The sequence below is a fragment of the Branchiostoma floridae genome, chromosome 12 (genome assembly GCF_000003815.2).
Source record: "Branchiostoma floridae strain S238N-H82 chromosome 12, Bfl_VNyyK, whole genome shotgun sequence".
NCBI classification, from domain to species: Eukaryota; Metazoa; Chordata; class Leptocardii; order Amphioxiformes; family Branchiostomatidae; genus Branchiostoma; species Branchiostoma floridae.
Window position 1 is genome coordinate 21,069,823 of NC_049990.1, and position 23,702 is coordinate 21,093,524.

Here is a 23,702-nt window from a genome sequence, read left to right on the forward strand (position 1 = left end):
CTTGTCCTTCAGCCTTTACCTTTAACACCGGTGCAATGGCCTAGTGGTTAGAGTGTTCGCCTTGCATTCGGTAGGTCGTGAGTTCGAACCCCGGCCGGGTCATACCAAAGACTTTAAAAATGGTACATGCTGCTTTCTCTGCTTAGCACTCAGCACTAAAGAAAAAGAGTATGGAAGTTAAACACACATCACTACCAGCGGACCAGCCCCCTGCTGTAGTGGCTTGCACATGTGTGGCCCAAGGGCTACTCGAAATGGAGATGGGCGCCACCCCAAAAGCATCTGCACAGATGTAAGGGTAACTTTAACTTTAACTTCAGCCTCTTGTCCGAACTCATTTACAGTGTGGATTAAGCAACTTTAAATAAAACGATATATCTAACACCATGAAAAGAATCATTATAGGATATAAGCACAACGTCACACGCCAAAGAAGACAGAACAACCAACATATACCAGACCGACGTCACAGACTATGTTACCTACGGTCACTTGTTTATCTTATGATTCAGCAAAGTTGTAAACTTCGCCAAGCAGAGCCAATCATGTTACTATTAATCAAGAGGAATATGTTAGGACGTCTCCGCCTCTCAATCATTTCAAATTACATCACATATGGCAATCATAATTCGTTCTGGTTCGTCTCCAGCCTGCTTGCAGGGTCCGCCAGGGAGAGACGGGATGCCAGGCCGTGACGGGATGCCAGGACGGGACTGTCCCTGTGGAGCAAAAGGTACGGAGATATAGAATACGTTTAATTATTCTATGTTCCGATGGCTGGTTGGCAAGTTGATTGAATGGATGATATGGTTAGGTTGGTTGGTAGATATGGGTATATGGTTATTCATTTGTTGTTTAGTTTGACAACTCAAAGAAGCTTTAAATGATTCTAATGTTTGTAGTATATTGGTTTATTGGTATATAAGCCTAAGCCTTAGCCTAGATTCGGATGGTTTGTCAAGTTTGGTGGAGGCTGAAAAGGTTTGAGAAAGTTTGTTGGTGATGCTGGATTCAGACTTGACTGTGAACAAGGCTGTCTGGCGGAACCATTTAAGTTATCTCTCGAGTGCCTTACGCGAATTTATAGCTAAAGGTGCTATTGCTTACATTCAATTCTCTATGTTTCTGGTTGGTACGTTTATTGATTGAATGATATGGTTAGGTTGGTTGGTAGATATATGGTTGGTAGGTTGGGTATATGGTTATTCTTGTGTTGTTTAGTTTGACAATTCAAAGAAACTATAAATGAGGATTGTAGTATATTGGTTCATTGGTATATAAGCCTTAGCCTTAACGATTTATTTTTTTCTGACAGACCTAGATTCGGATGGTTTGCCAAGTTTGGTGGAGGCTGAAAAGGTTTGAGAAAGTATGTTGGTGATGCTGACTGGAAATCCGGCACCTAGCCAGTCTGCCCATATGTGTAACCTATATACCCAATACAGGAAAAATCGCATCTAAATTGATGAATTGTCAGTGCTTCTATGGTTATAACGAGCATGACTGTATGCAAATATGTGGTGAGTATTCCCGGAATGCTTCTTCTAATTTAATAAGTACTCCTGTGTTTCCTCATGATCAATAGATGCAGAGATAAATGAACTGCAGAACAAGTGTCTCGTTCTTGAGCAGAGGCTGTCAGCTCTGGAGAATAACACCGAGATCGAGACCACACCAATACCTTGCTCAGGAGGTAGGACATGTGATTGGTATTATATTTATTACTTATTTAAGACTAACGAAGACCTCAGAGCTTTGGAGATCACGTTTCATGATATGACTTTGCAAAAGGTAAATCTAGATAGTTACTCGAATTGCAATAAAACACATGTTTTGCGATCATGCAGGAATTTTGAATACCTGCCCCGAGTGAGGGAAAGCTGATAGCAAGTAGTACAACATCCTAACGTTTTGCTATGTTACTTTTACTTACAGATTCTTGTAATCCACCGTCCAGCTGCACTGAAGTAGTAGAGAGAAGTGGATTCATAATCAGGCATTCTACGTCATCGACCCTGATGGACCAGAACGGGGAGTCCTGCCGATGGTTGCTCAGTGTGATGTTCAGGGAGGAACAGGTTAGGGAAAGCCAAAGAGTTTTATACGATTTAGCAGGTAATGTCAGCAATAAGGCCAAGTGAGCAAATTTCTGCCAAATATTGACAAACAAAAATGCATTCAATCAGGCTTGAACGTTTTGATGATAGGTTTAACAGTTAAGTTTTCAGAGTCGCAAAATGGCAGGACAAACAGATAACGAGCATTTTATGAAAATGTGGAGATATTGTTTTTTACGTATGTCTATGTCCTTATCTTTAAAGTGAGCAATGCAATATCTATGAGCCGAAACAAAATCGATTTGTTAACCGATTGGCAAATGAATACTGTGTCGGCCCATGGATAATGTCTTGCCAACTGTAATATCTGTTTGTATATCAGTATGTCCTAGAATCTTTCAAGGCACTTAGCTGAAATACAGACTTGTGATCCTGATTAGTCTTTACTGGCAATTTCGGGCAAAGCAAATGACTTTTCGAGCTCTGTTTTATTGTTTTGTAGTGACCCATGAGTTCTAAACACAAATACACACACACACACACACACACACACACACACACACACACACACACACACACACTTAAACGCTTAGTTATAATTTCAGCAATTACCCTGATCGGCCACAACAGTGAGGCACGGACACATGTGAGAGTACGAGGGCCCACGGAGGTAGGTAGCTACTCCAAGGATGTGACATACTGGAATAGCATGGAACAAGTGAGAGCTGTGGTGGACAAGTCCACTCTGTGCAAACAGCACATCAAGGTATGTCTTTTTCAGTCCACACCAGAAGTTAGCCATAGATCTTATTCTGTTTCCAACCGTTCATGTGGAGGTAACTAAGCGGAGTATGTACATTTCAGCTTGCAAATTTCATGCATAACAATGATAAAAGATTCTTTTGGCAGTTTATGTCCATGATGATATCTAGCTACAACAAGAGTTCGGAGACCTTATATCTCCATGAAATAGTCTGATTATGCGAAAATGACTGCCACATTAATATTAACACAAAATATCTCGGTTGTGGGCATGCAACTTTATTATTGACAGACAGACACACAGACACAACCAAAACTATATCAGTTTTCATGGTGATAAATATATACTTCCAGTACGAATGCCATGCTTCCGTGATGCTGCTTAGAAGTAGCACACCCTACGCCTGGTGGGTGACTTGGGATGGTCGCCAGGCTGACTGCTGGGGAGGTGCCAGTCCTGGGAGTGGGGGATGTGCCTGTGGACAATCAGGTAATTTGAAAAGATCAGCCTGCAACATGCAAGCTTATTCCAATGAAGCCAGAACAGCACAATGGAACTATTTTCACCTACATGATGGTCGGGAATCATACATGTACTTCCTTTAGACAGAAATGCCATTCTCCTCAGTATTATTTAACCCAATTCAGACGGGGGTGGCTTTTGAGGCCTGCACCAAATTTTGACAAAGTTTTTTTTTACAAAAATCGCGAATTTCGGGTTTAACGATGTATTCTTCAGTTTTTTTGCTACATTACTGCTATTTTCCTTACATAAATAAAATCTTATGTAATTTAGTGGATCTTTTATAATTAGATAGGCATAAATTATGCTATTTTTTTTACGTTATAGGTCGAAAATATAACAAGCTTATCATCCCCTAAAATTCGTTACTACCAGGTATTTTTTCAACAAACATTCGACTCGACATTTTTGACTATTTTTGTTGTTTTTGATTCTTTTGTTGCATACCTTGAAGTTTTCTAAGAATATTCTTTTCCATGGTTCCAGGCAACATCATTTAAATGACGTCATAATGACGTTATGATTCTTCGATTTTACGTCTAAACCATTCTATGAAAGTTTGGTGGTCATACGAAAAGTCGTTCAGAAGTTACAAACACGGGCCTCAAAAGACATCCCTTGTCTCAGATTGACAAAAAAAGCTGTCTGATCTGCTGAACAGGGTTAATAGTTTTGTGATTATTGATGATAAAGTTTAATGATGGATCAATTGTTTTTGCATAATTTATTGACAAGTCGCAAAATGTATCATTTTGAATGACAATCATCACAAAAATAATAAATTTGTAGGACAATACAGTGTCGCTTTTCTGTTGATTTTACCTGAGTTGACATTTTGTAAACCCTTGCCTATTGCAACCCTATTTCATTGTCCAACAGGCTCTTGCGCTAGATCCGCAGGTACATGCAACTGTGATGTCAATGATTTAACATGGCGTGAGGATTCTGGGTTCCTGTCCCACAAGGATGACCTGCCAGTCACCCAGCTCAGATTTGGGGATACTAATGAGGGTAGTGAACAAGATTATTACACCCTGGGGAAACTCATCTGCTACCCCTGAGTCTAGCTGTCAATACAGCAGTGTTCTTAGCATGTGCAGTGCAGACGTTGAATAAATCAATTCATTTCTTTCTATATTTTACTAACATAGTATACTTTACAAATCTAAGTCATCAGGGCAGGTATCATTTAATCAGTATGTGATGTTAGGCTTGAGGTGTCAATTGTTTTTTGTAAGGTATGCCGCAGTAGATGTAGTATATTCTATAGTTCTTAAGATTTGACTATAATTATTGTACTGTTTAAGTAATTTTGATAAAATGCTTGCCTAGAACCTAGTTTATTAGGCAACAATATACCAGGATGAATATTGACTACAGTAGAACATATTTTAATGCATTCAGTTTGGTGTACCTTAACATTGTGTAACTTAATCTGAAACTTTTAATCGCCATGTATTCATCTGTACTATGAGTACAACCAAACCATAAGATAGCAGAAATACTTGTGATATGTACAATCAAATGTCTAAATAGGACCCATGCTTAATACCGAAGATGTGCTGTAAGATAAGTTTCTCTTGGTGATGTAGGATGTTCATTCTTCAAATTCAATATGAATGACAAGCTGGTAGTAAAGAATGCAGTTTGAACTGCTTTGGTGAATAAAATTTGATAATGTCTGTAACATTTGTCTGTTTGAACAAGACTAGGTGTACTTAGTCCTTCAGTAGAGTGAAATGGTTTGAACCATAGAGCTATAATTCTGGTTTAATACTGAGGAATTTGAATACTTAGGCATCAGGAGCGGTCGGTCCTACTCTGCTTCTCTTTCTTCAATCTACAAAACCTCTTAAGGCTAAAGTAACGGACGTCCTCCTCAAACTCAAACTCCCAAGTCTTTAAGACATCAACCTTTGTCTCATATCCGAATGAAAGCTCATCTGTGTTGGTAAATTCCATAGTGAAAAGTTTAAACTTTGTTCCAACACAAAGGAAGAAACTCACCATAAATTTTCGGCCGAATACTCCGACCTTCATCAGATGAATGATTCGCTGCACTAATCCGGAAGTCGTCGGATGACGTCAGGTAGCAGCGAATCATAAATGGCGGGAAGGCGAAACCTGCCACCGTCACGGTTCAATGAGGGTTGATGTGCCCTAATGTAGATAGCCTCCTTGACGCCCCTCACAAACCAGTCCTGTTCAGAGTCCAAGATACGAACTTGGTCCAAAGACACGGAGTGGCCCGGAGATTCGCCGTGTATATGCTGAGACACTTCTGAAGATGTTGAACTGCGACGTTTATGTTCCAAGAATCGGGTTCTTAATGATCGTGCCGATGTACGACTCAGTACACGGACCTCTGAGTCAACCTTTGTCTCAAGTTCCAACGCATTGTACCAGTTGTATCGACAATTGTATTTCTAAAGCATACATGTAATTCACCTTGCATAATCAACACGACAGATACTTGTACACGTATTAGTTTGGTAATGGTCATAAGTGTTCGGTAACCCCGACACTGACCTCATAAGATATTGTATCCGATCCACAACAATGGCATCACATGATCACACATTTAAGACCGCATTGGCTTTCACTCCGACATGTACGCAAGAGGAAGTGTTACGAGGAAGTAACGTTAAAATCTATTCAAGGTACAAGACAAAGTTTCCCTGAGTTACCAGATGTCCTCCACGAACATGAAGTTTATTGTCTGTCTGATGTTCCTTACTGCGGGCTTCACTTCATGCCAGTACGTTCAGGGGGTACGTACTTTACAATCTAAAGCGCAGACTGAAGTAGAGATCTAGAGCGACGTTTGGACTTAGCTTCTACAGCGGCACAGTGCTCCACGACCAATGTGTTAAACGGATGCCGCCGCTGGCAATAGAAAAACTATTCGACAATAGAGGTTTAATGTGTAAAGGAACTGTCGAGGTACCTTGTTTATGTTTATTATGCATGTAAGCTTGTTTTTCAAACGGGTTAAGCCAATTACTGACCTAGCTAAGTTCAGTACCGAAATGGATTGGACAATTTAAACTTTCTACAAAGATAACTAAAGGTACCCTTTACCAAGAGAAATATGCATTTGTAATACTGTCAAGTCATGAAGTAGTGTTTCCTATACGAAAGTGTACGGATACTTTTTGCGACTCCTGTGGCGGGCCGCCTGCCGTGAAAGGTATCCTTTCTTGGCTGTTTATTTTGCGGTTAAGTTACATCTCGGCTTGAACACCTGATACGAACTTGCCCCATTCACTTTTCTTAGTCAGTACAATACAACTAAGCTCGAGCAATGACGGCAACTTTCAAACTTTAGACAACGAAATTTGGATCAACTTTGACGGGAAGCAAGGATATCATGTTACCTTTGCAAAAGAGTTATCTGTGTGCAATACTTTGTCCATAGTATTAGGAAAAGGTATCAAATTCGACATCGTTTGTTTACATATTAGGTCCCTGCACACAGTTGCTCGTTACAGGGCCCACCCGGTATCCCCGGGAGAGACGGCAGAGACTGTCCGTGTGGAACAAAGGGTAAGGAGAATATAGATATGCCATATAACCAGTGAATTTTGAAAATGAACGTGATTCAGAAATAGATTTGTACAGGGATGTCTGGTAGCACATTTGAAATTATCTCGTCCTAAATTATAGTAAATAACCCTTAGTAAACTATGATGTGATTGGATAGTAAATTGCGGTACCTTGACAACGCAATCTCGATGGCTGTTATAACTATACGCTAAGATGTACACACCTTTCCTCACATTTAATTGAGTATTAAGTAATTAAGTACTAACCAATAATTACTATAAATGTTGCATCTTAACAGACACACAGATAAGTGACTTGCAAAACAAACATCAGGAGCTGATGCAGCAGAATGATATTCTTGAGCAGAGGCTGTCAGCCATTGAGGGCCGCATCAGGAACACAACTGAGTCTGACTCAGGAGGTAAGTTCTACAGGATTTGACTGGAAACATATTTTTACACATACACCACAAAGTAATTGCACATGCACATTTGACAAAAGGTATAAAAACTAAGACAGCTTTTAGACCACGTTACTCCGTTTTTAGCACATTATCTTAGAAGAATAAGTGTTATAGAATAAACCCAATTTAAGTCGATGACTTGTGAGAGCTTTGGGTCGCTATGATTATATTTGACAGGTTTCCATGGCTGATGTACTTATATGCAAAGATTCCTACAGTTGTTTGGACGCTTAGACTCCGATATAATTATCATCGGAAAGTTGACATGCTTCTTCTAATCAAAAAGATACTCTTGCATTTCCCCAATAGATGAAGAGATAAGAGAACTGCAAAGCAAGTATCTCGTTGTCGAGCAGAGGTTGTCAGCCCTGGAGAATAACACCGAGACCACACCAGTGCCTTGCTCAGGAGGTAAACATGTGATTTGTTTAAATGCTAAGCACTGATGACTTTAACACTAATTGCATTTGGGATTTTGAAATTACGCTTGACGTGGCTAATTTGCAAGATGTAAATCTGGATTCTCTTGCTACAAGTAAAAAAAAACATTTTATTACACTCAGGAATTTGAAATAACATCCCCTAAGTAAGGTTTGGCTGATGTTGCGAGTAGTACAATATAGCCTAAAGTTTGCTACGTTACTCCTACAGATACATGCATTTTTTTTATTTATTTATTTCTTCCTCAAACGTACATAGGCAGGGAAATACACATATGATATACCCTTAATTGCGTAGGTTTGTTACAAAGAAACTTATACGTGCAAAATATCAACATACAAAGATACATAATATATTAACAAACACTAAGCATAGACATAGATGATTATACTTTAACAGTCAGTCTGCTGTACCTTAACATTGTGAAACTTAATCTGTACATTTTACATATGGCATCCGTTTAGAATCTAAATACTGTAACCTAACCAGAAGGTGTCATAAATTCTTGTGACATGTACAATCAAACATTTGGACAGGATCCATGCTTAACACCAAGTCATAACAGAAGATGTACTTGTAACAAAGGTTTCTTTTGGTGATGTAGGATATTTTTTCTTCAGCTCTTCTTCAAATTCAATGTGATGTACCAGCTGGTAGTTCGGACTGCTTTGATGAATAAAATTTCATGGTGTTTATAACATTTGTCTGACTTATTCAACAAGACTAAGTGTCCTTAGGTTTTTAGCACAGTGAAAATCGTTTTAGTCATGTAATGTTAGCTATAGTCTGTTGAGATGTCTGAATCCTCGAGCATCAATAGCGACTGTCCCGTTCCTGCTTCTCTTTCTTCTCCCTCCAAACCTCGTCCAGGTAAGGCTGCAGGTATCGGACGCCCTCCCCAAACTTTGTCCCCTGTTTTATTTTTTTATGAATGGTTTATTTCGCGTTGTGCGACATACAATAACATACAATGGCAGCATTTATATCTTTCGGCTGCATTGCAGTATGTTTTACACATGCTACAATTAAAATAAAAAGCAATAGAAGGGCATAATTCAACACATTTTAAAAATAACAATAATTACTTTTAAAATGAATTTGTATACATTCAAGACTTATTCATACCTAGCACTTTGAACTGTTAAGCAAGTCGACAAGGTATGGTAGTGTAGTCTTCCTATACCTAGAGGTTCTACAGTGGAATTGTGTTATCTGGTGTTTGGACCTGAGGTTTCTGCCATGTAGGCTCACATGGTTTGGCGGTAGCCATTTGGAGAAAGACGAAGAGCTCAGCAAAGAGGTACCAAACTTTGTACAGAGTTCGTGTCGTCTGTTGCACAGAGACGGAAGAGACAATTGGACTAGAGCCATGTCGTAACTAGCAAAGGTAGAACCAAGAATTATGCGGCAAGCTTTTTTTTTTGCACGTTCTCTATGGTCCTAGACTGGGCACAAGTGATTCCTGGGTGCCATACCGGACATGCGTATTCTAAGATTGGACGTATAAATCCACAGGAGACATGTTTCTTTGAAAGGATCAAAATCGCCAAAGCTAATTGCATCCACCAGATGTCTCGACGACTATAGCTAAGGAAGCCGGGCTGAACTTTTTCGTCACTGATACTGAAATACTAAAACTATGGCTTGCTACTACTGTAGTGATGACAAATGCATCACTACAGAAATCTTATCTACAGTCCCTTGGCCGCACCCTGGACAATTACTGTCGTATTGAGGTCACCTGAGTGGCGCCGAATGGCAGCTCGCTCCAGACACTTGCGATTTAGCCCCGCCTATTGTGAGCTCCTCGCAATTCAGCGCCTGGCTGCCAAGCTTTAAGAGAGAGAAGTCGGCCCACACACTAACAATAAGAATAAGAATAACATTAAGAATGAGAATATCAATAACAACAAGAAAACATTACGCATCTGCTTGCAATATTTCATTATAGCAAGACTCACACAAAGCGGCTCTGGACCAAAACACCACAAGACGAAGAAATTGTAGGAGTGATATTTACCACAAGACGAAGAAATTGTAGGGGTAATATTTTTTTTATACATCCATAATAAAACGAGCTGCCGCGAAAAAAAAACGTGCATCATCGTCAACCTCAGTGCACAGGACTTGCAAAACAACGTACGTATGCGACAACGGGAACATGCAGTTACAGGTGCGAACGCGACTTAACTTTGACGATCAGATAAAACCACATATCTGCTTGACAATATCAATTACCGCATGACCCATATACAGGGGATCTGGACCAATACACCGGAAGATGAACATTTTGTAGGGGTGTTATTTTTATAACATCCATAATAAAACCGGCAGCCGCGAAAAAAAACAACGTGCATCATCGATCGTCAACCTCAGTGCAGAGGACTTGCCAAACAACGTACGTATGCGACAACGGGAACATGCAGTTATAGGTGCGAACGCGACTTAACTTTGACGATCAGATAAAACCACGTATCTGCTTGACAATATCAATTACCGCATGACCCACATACAGGGAATCTGGACCAATACACCGGAAGATGAACATTTTGTAGGGGTGTTATTTTTATAACATCCATAATAAAACCACCTGCCGCCAAAAAAATCCACGTGCATCATCGTCAACCTCAGTACAGAGGACTTGCCAAACCACATAGAATTCAGACAATGGGAACATATAGATACAGCTGCGAACGCGCGAAAACCAGACAAAACTAAAAGTCTGTCGACCAGAGGTTCTGGTCACAGACTAATAACTTATGTAGTATACTTTATCAACTTTGTCTCAAGTTCCCACTGTACCAGCTGTATTAACAATTGTGTTTTCTAATTTATGATTAACCTTGCGGGATTATTGCACGCCTTGCATTTTTTTCGTGAAAAAAAATACTCGCATTAGTTTGGTCAAGGAGGTAACGTATAACCTCCTTGGTTTGGTAATGGTCAAATGTGTTGAGAAACCCGGCGCAAGACACCTTATCTGACCCACAACAATGGCATCACGTGATCATCTATTTTGAGCCGCATTGGCTTAGCATTGGCTTTCACTCAGGCATGTGTGCAAGAGGAAGTGCTACGAGGAAGTAATGCTAAAATCTATACGAGGCGCGTGCAAGGCAAAGTTTCCTGAGTGACCAGACGTCCTTCAGTTTTATGCCGAACATGAAGTTTATTGCCTGTCTGATGTTCCTTACTGCGGGCTTCACTTCAGGCCAGTCCGTCCAGGGGGTGAGTACTTTACTGTACAAACTAAGAAGCAGAAGTACAGAGCGAGTTTTGTACTAAGCCTGAACAGCTGTACACTGCTTGTAGGATGTGGTAACAGACAAGGTATTCGGCGTTATTAGAACTTGTAATGTTGATACTGATGACTCACCAGTACTAGCTGTATGTAAAAAGGGACTATTGAGGCTGAGGTGAAGGTCATATGTTGGCTATGTTTACTATGCTTGGTCTTCAAGCAAGCGGGTAAAACCCAGTACTCGCCTTGCTACTACATACAAGGATTGGACATGCATCGTTTGACTGTAAACAGTCACTTCTTTGAGTTGTTGAAAGGCATTCAAAAGATATCATACGTAGCATATGCACCAGAAAACCAATGTGTTACGTTGATGTCATGCTTGGTGCGGCATAGCTGGTAAGTACTAATGTTTGGTAAATGCAACAAGCATGTTGTCGACTCCAAATTAACTAGCAAACTTTGAGGAGATTTTCATGCTGTAATTACTTGCAAACTATCTAGGGACAACTCCTGAGTTTGTAACGTTTATCGTATTGCACCAGAAAGACGGCGTTTGGATGAAAACCAGCCTAACTTCCTACAATAATAAGGCACTATTTACCAGCAGGAATATGTCTCTGTAATACCAGTCTGAGACTACTAGTCATTATTCAGCATTTCTTCTACAAAAGTGTACGGATACTGTTTGCCACCCTTGTAGTGACGCAAGGGTAGGTGGGCCGATTGACGTGAAAAGTAATCTTTTGTGGCTATCTATTTTGTTACATTCGCCCTTGCCCTATTCATGATCACCTGTCATGGTCAGTACAATACAACAAAGCTTGAGTATTCTCGGTGACTCTCAAACCTAAAACAACTGTTACAGAATTAACATCAACGTGAAGCCAAGACATCCCATTGCTGTGGCAAAAGCGTTATCTGTGTGTAGTAATTTTTCCATGGCATGCATATTGAAGCCGGAGAGAAGACGGTGCATGTATATTAAATTCCACATTGTTTGTACATAGTTATCAGCGCACAGTTGCTCGTTGCAAGGCCCGCCAGGAATTCCCGGGAGAGACGGCCGAGATGGGATGCCAGGACGGGACTGTCCTTGTGGAACTATTAAAAGGTATGGCAATAAATAGTCAAGCCTCCTTGATGTTCGTAGACTCGTGAACGCGCCTTTTATTTTTTTGGAGAAGCGTTGATTCAAGATTTTCAACATGGGCTAAGGTTTTCTATGCGACATACAGAACCCCTCTAAGCCTTTGTTGAAAATCCCGAATCAGTGCCCCCCGCCCTACCAAAGAAACAAATAAACGCCGCCGCTCCGAGGGAAGTTAGGCAATAACTATATTACACTATACAAATATTTCTAAGCTTCAAGTTCCAAATTGGAAACAAAAAATCTCATTCTAAGCTGATAAATCTTTATTCCTATGACTATGAGTCAATCTTCATCGAATTTATACTGGGCAGGTGTTGATGGGTTATTTTACTCCAGTGTGCGTCTTCTAATATAGTACGTACTGTTGCGTTTTCTCAACAGACGCAGATATAGATGAACTGCGACTGAAGTATCAGGTGCTGGAGCAGAAGCTGTTAGTCCTGGAGAATAAGACGGAGACCACACCCTTGCCTTGCTCAGGAGGTAAGTGTAAATATACCACATACTACTGAAGCACTTTTAACCCTGGCGACTCTGTTCTTTTGGCGCTCGTATTGCAAATTCTACTATAGCCTTAAGTTGTCTTTAATTTTCCTTAACAGATACATGTAATCTACCGTCCAGCTGCATTGAAGTACTAGTAGAGAGAAGCGGATTCAACAACCAGGCATTCTACGTCATCGACCCTGATGGACCAGAACGGGGAGTCCTGCCGATGGTTGTTCAGTGTGACGTGCAGGAAGGAACAGGTTAGGAAAAGCCAAGAGTTTTATGCGACGTGGCAAGTTATGTTAGTAATGAGATGAAAATAAGGAAGAGCAAATATCTTGTCAGATCTAGCGAGCCTGGTGTTGAACAGAATGTTGTCCAACTTTATGTCAAGCACTGACAATTAAGACATTCATTCGATCATTTGCAATTCTTTGGCTTTTTAGAGCTAGATTGCGCTATTCAGCCTAGAAGGATACGAGAAGGAATCTATGTATGTTACATATGGATAGAGGGAGTATTTAAACTCTTTGGAGAAACGGTAAATCACATATATGTGATAGTCTGTAGTTATGTGTTGCAAAGTGGAAATTGGTAGGGCGAAAACGTGTTTTAGTGGATAGCAATGTTCTTTTTATTTTTCTATCTTTTTATGTACTTAAGATATTGTTATTAATAAGTGTCCTGTCCTTTTAGATGTTCATTTCAATATGTATTGTCTCTGTTTTTGTCAGCAGGGTTTATTTGTAATAGCCATAGGCTAGTTGGGCAGCCCTGGCTGTGCGTGCTGAACAGTCAAACTAATAAAAAAAAAATAGACAGCAATGTTGTTTTGCGTGCAGCAGAAACTTTCCTGGTTCTGAATTGTTGATACAAAGTTGAAAAATTATAGATTCTAACATTATGTTCAGGTGATAATAGAATGCTTCATTACATTTCAGTAATCACCCTGATTGGCCACGACAGAGAGGCACGGACACAGGTGAAAGGGTTTGAGAGTCAGGGTAGCTACTCCAAGGATGTGACATACTGGAATAGTATGGAACAAGTGAGAGCGCTGGTCGACAAGTCAACTCTGTGCAAACAGCACATCAAGGTATGTGATGTTTACATTTCCAGTCTGACTTCTGGGTTTGTTCAGCAGGTGTCTGTCCCAACTATAACTAACAAGTTTAAGGATATCGATGATGATTCTATGTGCCGTGAAAGACAGTCAGTCGAATGGTATTTGTGGTATGGTACTGTGAAGTTTATAGTATTGCTATTACCTAAATCACCACAATAACCCATTTCCAGTATGAATGCCATGGCTCAGTGATCTGGGACAGTGGCACACCCTACGCCTGGTGGGTGACTTGGGACGGTCGCCAGGCTGACTACTGGGGAGGTGTCAGTCCTGGGAGTGGGCAATGTGCCTGTGGACAAGCAGGTAATTATAATAATAATAATAATCGTATGCATAGTAAACAAATGCCCAAAGGCTAATTAAAACGAAGGGAAGGAAAATTGAACATACAAATGAATTAAAAGCGTAATGGCACCCATTCTTGTTACATGTCTTACATCCATATCACAACCAACAGCTTTTTACGGCCTTATTCCTATCCCAAAAGGCACATGCTCAAGGGGATGCAACTGTAATACCAATGATAACACATGGCGTGAGGATTCTGGGTTCCTGTCCCACAAGGATGACCTGCCAGTCACCCAGCTCAGGTTTGGGGATACTGGTGATGGTAGTGAACAAGGTTATTACACCCTGGGGAAACTCATCTGCTACCCCTGAGTCTAGCAGTAAGCGTCTGGCACAGCAGTGGTCTTAGCATGTGCAAAAGTTACATCAATGAATGCATTACATTCTATGTTTATCTAAAAGTTACATAGTAACCAAGCTATCATGATAGGCATCACATTATCAGTGATATTGGGTATGAGGTTTCAATGTTTTGTTGTATGTCAACATATTCTGTGTCCAAATGAGTGGGTTACATGTAATGTTTTGATTTGCTTCAATGCCTTCAATTACTTCAGTAAAACTCCTGTCACGTCTAAAGGTTTGGGTGTACTTATTTTACTGTTTTAAATGTACTTATTTTACTGTTTTAAGTAGTAACACATACTACATGATAACCAATCTATATATTGTGTGCCTAGAGACAGACAAAAACTTGAAAGGATAATAGTGGTGAGAGTTGAACATATCTCAATAGTCAGTTTGGTGGACCTTAAAATTGTGTAACTTAATCTGCAACTTTTTAATCGTCATCTGTACTAAAACAAAACCATAAGATATCAGAAATACTTGTGGCATGTGCAATCAAACGTTTGAACAGGATCCATGCTTACTACCAAGGCATACATCGAAGATGTACTGTAACAAAAGTTTCTCTTGGTGATGTCGGATGTTCCTTTCTTCAGCTCTGCTTCAAATTAAATATGAAGGACAAGTTGGTAGTAGTGAAGAATGTGGTTTGAACTGATTTGGTGAATAAAATTTGATGTCTGTAACATTTGTCTGTTTTAGCAAGACTAGGTGTCCTTATTCCTTTATTACAGTGAAATAGTTTGGACCATAGAGCTATAGTCCTGGTTAGTGAGGCATCAGTTAGTGAGGCATCAGTAGCGGTTGGCCCTACTGTGCTTCTCTTTCTTCCCCCTCCAAATCTCTTATGGGTGCAAGTAACGGACGTCCTCCTCAAACTCAAACTCTCAAATCTTCAGTAAGACATCAACCTTTGTGTCAATTTTCCAGGCATTGTACCAGTTGTATCAACAATTGTATTTCTAAAACATACATGTAATTCGCCCTGTATATTCATTGCATGCCTTGCGTTTCGCCGCGACACAGATACTTATACACGGCACATGTATTAGTTTGGTAATGGTCAGCAGTGGTCGGTAACCTCCACGCCGGCCTCATAAGATATTGTATCCGATCCACAACAATGGCATCACATGATCACACATTTAAGACCGCTTTGGCTTTCACTCCGACATGTACGCAAGGGGAAGTGTTACGAGGAAGTAACGTTAAAATCTATTCAAGGTGCAAGACAAAGTTTCCCTGAGTTACCAGATGTCCTCCACGAACATGGAGTTTATTGTCTGTCTGATGTTCCTTACTGCGGGCTTCACTTCAGGCCAGTACGTTCAGGGGGTACGTACTTTACAATCTAAAAAGCAGACTGAAGTAGAGATCTAGAGCGACTTTTGCACTTAGCTTCTACAGCAGCACAGTGCTCCACGACCAATGTGTTAAACGGATGCCACCGCTGGCAATAGACAAACTATTCGACATTATAAGATATTTAATGTTAATACTGATGACTCAACGGTATGTGAAAAGGAACTATCGAGGCATCTTATGTTTATTATGCATGCATGCTTGTTTTTCAAACAGGTAAAGCCAATTCCTCACCTATCTAAGTTTCTTACCGAAAGGGATTGGTCATTTTACAATTAACTTTCTACAATGATAAGGTACCCTTCACCAGCAGAAATCTGTCTTTGTAATACTTCCTTTGTAGCATTTTCCCTACGTAAGTGTACGAATACTTTTTGAGACTCCTGTGGTGGGCCGCCTGACGTGAAAGGTATCCTTTCTCGGCTGTTTATTTTGCGGTTAAGTTACATCTCGACTTGGACACCTGATCCGAACTTGCCCTATTCACTTTTCATAGTCAGTACAATACAACTTAGCTCGAGCAATGACGTACGGCAACTCTCAAACTTTAGACAACAAAATTCGGATCAACTTTGACGGGAAGCCAGGGTATCACGTTGCCATTGCAAAGGGTCATCAGTATGCAATACTTTGTCCATGAGATTATAAAGAGGCAATAAGATTAGTATCGAAGTATCAAATTCCACATCGTTTGTTTATATATAGGTCCCTGCACACAGTTGCTCGTTACAGGGCCCACCTGGTATCCCCGGTAGAGACGGCAGAGACTGTCCATGTGGAACAAAGGGTAAGGAGAATATAGACATGCAATACAACCAGTGAATCAGAAATGGATTTGTACATGGATGTCTGGTAGCACGTTTTAAATTACCTCGTCCTAAATAGCCCTTAGTAAACGATGCTGGTCGAAACTGAGACTAAAGTGATTGTAAAGTAATGCGATACCTTGATAACGCAATCTCGATGGCTGTTATAACTATACGCTAAGATGTACACACCTTTCCTCACATTTAATTTAGTAATTAAGTACTAATTAATAATCACTATAAATGTTTCATCTCAACAGACACACAGATAAGTGAACTGCAAAACAAGTATCAGGAGCTGACGCAACAGAATGATGTTCTTGAGCAGAGACTGTCAGCCCTTGAGGGCCGCATCGGGAACACAACTGAGTCTGACTCAGGAAGTAAATTCTACTAGTATTTGACTGGAAACATATTTTTACACATGCACCATGCACTAAGTATTTGCGAATGCACAGTTGACAATAAGTATCAAAAATAAAGACAGCTTGAAGACTCCGTTACCCTGTTTTTAGGACATTATCTTAGAAAAATAAGTGTTTTGAACTACACCTACAGACAAAACTCCAATCTAAGTTGATGGCTTATGAGAACTTTGGGTCGCTATGGTTATATTTGACATGTTTCCATGGCTGATGTACTGATATGCAAAGATTCCTACAGATTTCTGGGCGCTAAGACTCAGCAAGGAATTTTAATCAAACACCTCCTTGGACTCACAGATATTGAAAAATTTGGAATGCTCCTTCTAATCAAATAGATACTCTTGCATTTCCTCAATAGATGAAGAGATAAATGAACTGCAAAGCAAGTACCTCGCTCTCGAACAGAGGGTGTCAGCCCTGGAAAATAACACCAAGGCCACGCCCTTGCCTTGTTCAGGAGGTAAGCAATGTGATTTGTAGAAATACTAAACACTAATCAGATGCCTTGAACACTAACGAAGACCTCAGAGATTTGGAGATCACGCTTGACGATACGAATTTGCAAAAGGTAAATCTAGATACTAGTACTCTCCTTGCAATAAAACACCATTTTTTGCGATCATGAAGGAATTTGAAATACCTGCCCCAAGTGAGGTAAAGCTGATAGCAAGTAGTACAACATCCTAACGTTTTGCTATGTTGCTTAACATTACAGATTCATGTAATCCACCGTCCAGCTGCACTGAAGTAGTAGAGAGAAGTGGGTTCAGTAATCAGGCATTCTACGTCATCGACCCTGACGGACCAGAACGGGGGGTCCTGCCGATGGTTGTTCAGTGTGATCTACAGGGAGGAACAGGTTAGGGAAAGTCAAAGACTACTGTATATTCTGCAGAGCACTGTCAGGCAATCTCAGCAATTGCATGTACACAAAGACACACACACACACACACACGCACACCTGCCGATGGTTGTTCAGTGTGATCTACAGGGAGGAACAGGTTAGTAAAATCAAAAGAGTTTTATACGGCAATGTAAGCAAGAAAGTCAAGTGAGCAATATAGAAAGAACATCATCCAAATTTCTGCCAAACATTGACAAACAAAAATGCATTCAATCAGGTTCGTAACTTTTTGGAGCTAGAGCGAGTTGTCTGGCCAACAAGGAAGGGCTAAATCTTGTTAATGTTGTACGTTTTAATGATAGGTTTAAAAGTTTGCAGAGTCGCAAAATGGCACGACAAACAGATAACGAGTATTTTATGAAAATGTGGAGATATTGTTTTTCATGTATGTCTATGTCCTTATCTTTTCAGTGAGCAATACAATATCTATGAGTCAAAACGAAATCCATTTGTTAACCGATTGGCCAACAAATACTGTGTCGGCTCATGGATAATATCTTGCCAACCGATATCTGTTTGGATGTTAGTATGTCCTAGAATCGTTCCTGGCACTTAGCTGAAATACAGACTTGTGATCCTGATGAGTCTGTACTGACAATTTCAGGGCAAAGCAAAGGGCTTGCTGCTCAGAAGAGAACATTTGCCCAACATCCTCATGTTGTGTTGGGACGTCAAACCGAATGTCCATGAAGACTTGGGTCTAACGGTTGATATATTCTGATGCTCAAGCTTAAACGCTTACAATTTCAGCACTTACCCTGATCGGTCACAACAGTGAGGCACGGACACATGTGAGAGTACCAGGGTCCACGGAGGCAGGTAGCTACTCCAAGGATGTGACGTACATTACCCTCGTCAGACCTATGCTTGAGTACGCACATGTTTTACTGGTGGGCTGTAGCAAGGAACATGAAAGGGCTATCGAGAGAGTACAGCGGAGGGCGCTCAGGATTATCTCACTAGGGGGTAGACGCACTGTGCCAGCCTTACCGACCCTGAAAGAAAGACGGGAAGCGGCTGCAGTGAAACTGCTGAAAGCTATGCTTGAGGAAAGCCACCCTCTACATGATCTGGTCCCACCAACAAGGACTATGGCCACAGGGCGGAGTCTCAGAAATAAGTCCGAACTCACAATACCAACAGCCCGTACAAAAAGACTCAGTAACTCATTCCTTCATCAAGCTATTCGTCTATACAATGAGTCAAATGGTTAGTGGACGCATCAGCACTGTGTTAGAGACGTTCTCGTGACCTCATGGTATCAATATGTGTACATAGTACTTGTTTTGTACTTAGAGTTTGCTCGTAATGTAAATACCGTAAGTGTCAACGTAGTCTGTTTTTAATGATGTTTGTGTAAAATCAGCACAATTCAGTGGACATGTTTCCAGCATTGTTTACTGCCAGTTGATTCCTAATAAAAATTGAATTGAACCGTACTGGAATAGCATGGAACAAGTGAGAGCTCTGGTGGACAGGTCAACTCTCTGCAAACAGCACATCAAGGTATGTCTTTTTAAGTCCACACCAGAAGTTAGCCATGGCCAGAGATCCTATTCTGTTTCCAACAGTTGGAGTTAACTAAGCGGAGCAGGTATATTTCAGCTTGCAAATTCCATGCATAACAATGATAAAATGTTTCATTTTGCAGTTTATGTCCATGATAATATCTAGCTACAACAAGAGTTCGGAGACCTCATGTCTCCATGAAATATTCTGATTATGCAAATGACTGCCACATTAACACAACCTATTCTCGGTTGTGTGCACCTTAGAACAACTTACACCCGTCACAATGTTGATAGTCAAACCATTTACCACTTAAAAGCTTTAAGAATTGTGACTTTTGCGTTAATTAAGCACTTGATTTGCATAATTGGTATCTATTAATGTTCCACCTGCCACAAACAACACAATGTCCCTTTGAGTTCTATAAAGGAAAACACCACAAATATAGATTCTCCTCATTAAATATGCAACTTAAGTCCCAATTTGCATAATTTGCACTTCATTATTTACATTTCTGTCTTAGGCTAAGGTCACATTTCTACAAAGAGGCCCGGTCGGGCAGCTTTCTGGAACGATAAGTATAATATAAAAGACAACAACAACACAAAACGGACCGAAAATAATTCAACAGCATGTCTTGTGCATCATTATTGGCATAAACTTAAATTTTTCGTTTCCGCAATCAGCCCTGCCGGGCCCCGGGTAGGAAATGTGACGTAGGCCTTAGTTACCTACATACCAAATATCATGGAAATCCGTAACTCCTTTGTTCAGTTATTCTCTTTGGAAGTTACTGACGGAAGCTCCAATGCAGTTCCAGAGCCAGCTGCTACACCACTTCTTTCTTTTTTTTATTGTTTTCTTTAGCCAGGGTAGCCCAACTTAGTGTAACCACACTGCTTTACAGTGGGGCCCTGGCTTACGTCACAAGCTATCTGCCACTAAGAAATCAAGACCATAGGACGTCCAGGTCAAAAGGTATAAAAACAGAAGTTCTGCTGCAGTACCAAAGTCACATACAAGGGGGCCTAAAATCGACTGTGACCTTTGTCTTCCCAAAACCTGCCTACATACTAAATATCATCGTAATCCCTCCAGAGGTTCTTGAGTTACGCTGACTACAAAAATCAGGAGACATAAACACACACACACACACACACACACACACACACACACACACACACACACACACATACAGCTAGACACACAGCCACACCCAAAACTATATTATTTTTCATGGTGATAAATATATACTTCCAGTATGAATGCTATGGCTCCGTGATCCGGCTTAGGCGTGATCCACCCTACGCCTGGTGGGTGACTTGGGATGGTCGCCAGGCTGACTACTGGGGAGGTGCCAGTCCTGGGAGTGGGAATTGTGCCTGTGGACAAGCAGGTAGTTATAAAGGATCAGCCTGAAACATGCAAGCTTATTCCAATGAAGCTAGAACAGCATAATGGAACTAATATATTTTCACCTGAATGACGGTCGTGAATTGTACTTCCTTTAGATAGAAATGCAATTCTGCACAGTATATATTTAACCAATTTCAAACGGGGGTGGCTTTTGAGGTCCGCACCAAATTTTGACAAAGGCATTTTTGAAAAAAATCGTGATTTTCGGGTCTAACGATGTATTCTTCAGGCTTTCTTACACAGATAGGCATAAATTGTGCTAATTTTATGACGTTATAGGCCGAAATCTAAGTATAACAAGCTTATTATCCCCTAAAATTCATAACTACCAGGTATTTTTTTCATCAACAAACATTCGACTCGACATTCAAGACTATTTTTGTTGTCTTTTGATTCTTTACTGAAAAAATGTATTTTTGAAAATCCAAGGTGGCGAACCCAACATGGCGGACCCCAACTGGTAGCTTAGATATGTATGACGTCATTTTGTGATTGACAAGAGATGTCGAAGCAGACATGTTGCATACCTTGAAGTTGTCTAAGAATATCCTTTTTCCATGGTTCCAGCCAACCTCATTTAAATGACGTCATAATGACGTTATGATTCTTCGATTTTACGTCTAAACCATTCTATGAAAGTTTGGTGGTCATACAAAAGGTCGTTCAGGAGTTACAAACACGGGCCTTAAAAGACACCCCGTCCCAGATTGACAAAAAAGCCCTGTCTGATCTGCTTAACAGGCAATTTTGTGATTATTGATTATACAGTTTAATGATGGTTTTTACATAATTTATTGACAGGTCACAAAATGTATCATTTTGAAGGACAATCATCACAAAAAACATAAATTTGTAGGACAATACAGTGTCGCTTTTCTGTTGATTTTACCGGTGTTGACATTTTGTAAACCCTTGCACCACCGGTACCTGTTGTAACCCTCTTTCTTTGTCCAACAGGCTCTTGCGCTGGATCCGCAGGTACATGCAACTGTGATGCCAATGACTACACATGGCGTGAGGATTCTGGGTTCCTGTCCCACAAAGATGACCTGCCAGTCACTCAGCTCAGGTTTGGGGATACTAATGAGGGTAGTGAAGAAGGTTATTACACCCTGGGGAAACTCATCTGCTACCCCTGAGTCTAGCTGTCAATACAGCAGTGTTCTTAGCATGTGTGCAGTACAGAAGTTGAATAAATCAATTCATTTCTTTCTATTTTTAACTAACATAGTATACTTTACAAAACCAAACCATCATGGCAGGCGTCATTCTATCAGTAAGTGATGTTAGGCTTGAGGTGTCAAGGGTTTTTGTAAGGTATGCCGCAGGCAGAAGATGTAGCACATTCTATCGTTTTTAAGATTTGACTATGATTATTGTACTGTTTAAGTAATTTTGATGCCTAGAACCTAGTTCATTAGGCAACAATATACCAGGATGAATATTGACTAGAATAGAAGATATTTTAATGCAGTCAGTTTTGTGTACCTTAACATTGTGTAACTTAATCTGAAACTTTTAATCGCCATCTATTCATCTGTACTATGAGTACAACCAAACCAGAAGATAGCAGAAATGCTTGTGACATGTACAATCAAATGTCTAAATAGGACCCATGCTTAATACCGAAGATGTGCTGTAAGATAAGTTTCTGTTGGTGATGTAGGATGTTCATTCTTCAGCTCTGCTTCAAATTCAATATGAATGCCAAGCTGGTGGTAAAGAAATGTGGTTTGAACTGCTTTGGTGAATAAAATTTGATAATGTCTGTAACATTTGTCTGTTTGAACAAGACTAGGTGTACTTAGTCCTTCAGTAGAGTGAAATGGTTTGAACCATAGAGCTATAATTCTGGTTTAATACTGAGGAATTTGAATACTTAGGCATCAGGAGCGGTCGGTCCTACTCTGCTTCTCTTTCTTCAATCTACAAAACCTCTTAAGGCTAAAGTAACGGACGTCCTCCTCAAACTCAAACTCCCAAGTCTTTAAGACATCAACCTTTGTCTCATATCCGAATGAAAGCTCATCTGTGTTGGTAAATTCCATAGTGAAAAGTTTAAACTTTGTTCCAACACAAAGGAAGAAACTCACCATAAATTTTCGGCCGAATACTCCGACCTTCATCAGATGAATGATTCGCTGCACTAATCCGGAAGTCGTCGGATGACGTCAGGTAGCAGCGAATCATAAATGGCGGGAAGGCGAAACCTGCCACCGTCACGGTTCAATGAGGGTTGATGTGCCCTAATGTAGATAGCCTCCTTGACGCCCCTCACAAACCAGTCCTGTTCAGAGTCCAAGATACGAACTTGGTCCAAAGACACGGAGTGGCCCGGAGATTCGCCGTGTATATGCTGAGACACTTCTGAAGATGTTGAACTGCGACGTTTATGTTCCAAGAATCGGGTTCTTAATGATCGTGCCGATGTACGACTCAGTACACGGACCTCTGAGTCAACCTTTGTCTCAAGTTCCAACGCATTGTACCAGTTGTATCGACAATTGTATTTCTAAGGCATACATGTAATTCACCTTGCATAATCAACACGACAGATACTTGTACACGTATTAGTTTGGTAATGGTCATAAGTGTTCGGTAACCCCGACACTGACCTCATAAGATATTGCATCCGATCCACAACAATGGCATCACATGATCACACATTTAAGACCGCTTTGGCTTTCACTCCGACATGTACGCCAGAGGAAGTGTTACAAGGAAGTAACGTTAAAATCTATTCAAGGTGCAAGACAAAGTTTCCCTGAGTTACCAGATGTCCT

The 23,702-nt window shown here is 40.5% G+C and overlaps 2 protein-coding genes across 3 annotated transcripts in view; both read left to right on the forward strand.

Moving 5' to 3' along the window:
- LOC118427601 (EMI domain-containing protein 1-like) overlaps positions 1–22,694 on the forward strand; it is a 24,207-nt gene extending 1,513 nt beyond the window's left edge. The window contains exons 3-8 of one of the 2 annotated variants that reach the window (XM_035837462.1): positions 650–733; positions 1,586–1,693; positions 1,936–2,078; positions 2,663–2,823; positions 3,174–3,309; positions 21,877–22,694. In XM_035837462.1, coding sequence (XP_035693355.1) covers positions 650–733; positions 1,586–1,693; positions 1,936–2,078; positions 2,663–2,674 — 347 coding nt within the window. In that variant the 3' untranslated portion in view covers positions 2,675–2,823; positions 3,174–3,309; positions 21,877–22,694. The remainder of the gene's footprint in view (positions 1–649; positions 734–1,585; positions 1,694–1,935; positions 2,079–2,662; positions 2,824–3,173; positions 3,310–21,876) is intronic. The other variant, XM_035837463.1, reaches the window with a different exon arrangement.
- LOC118427580 overlaps positions 1–23,702 on the forward strand; it is a 55,658-nt gene that overhangs the window by 17,760 nt on the left and 14,196 nt on the right. The gene's annotated exons all lie outside the window — the stretch shown is intronic.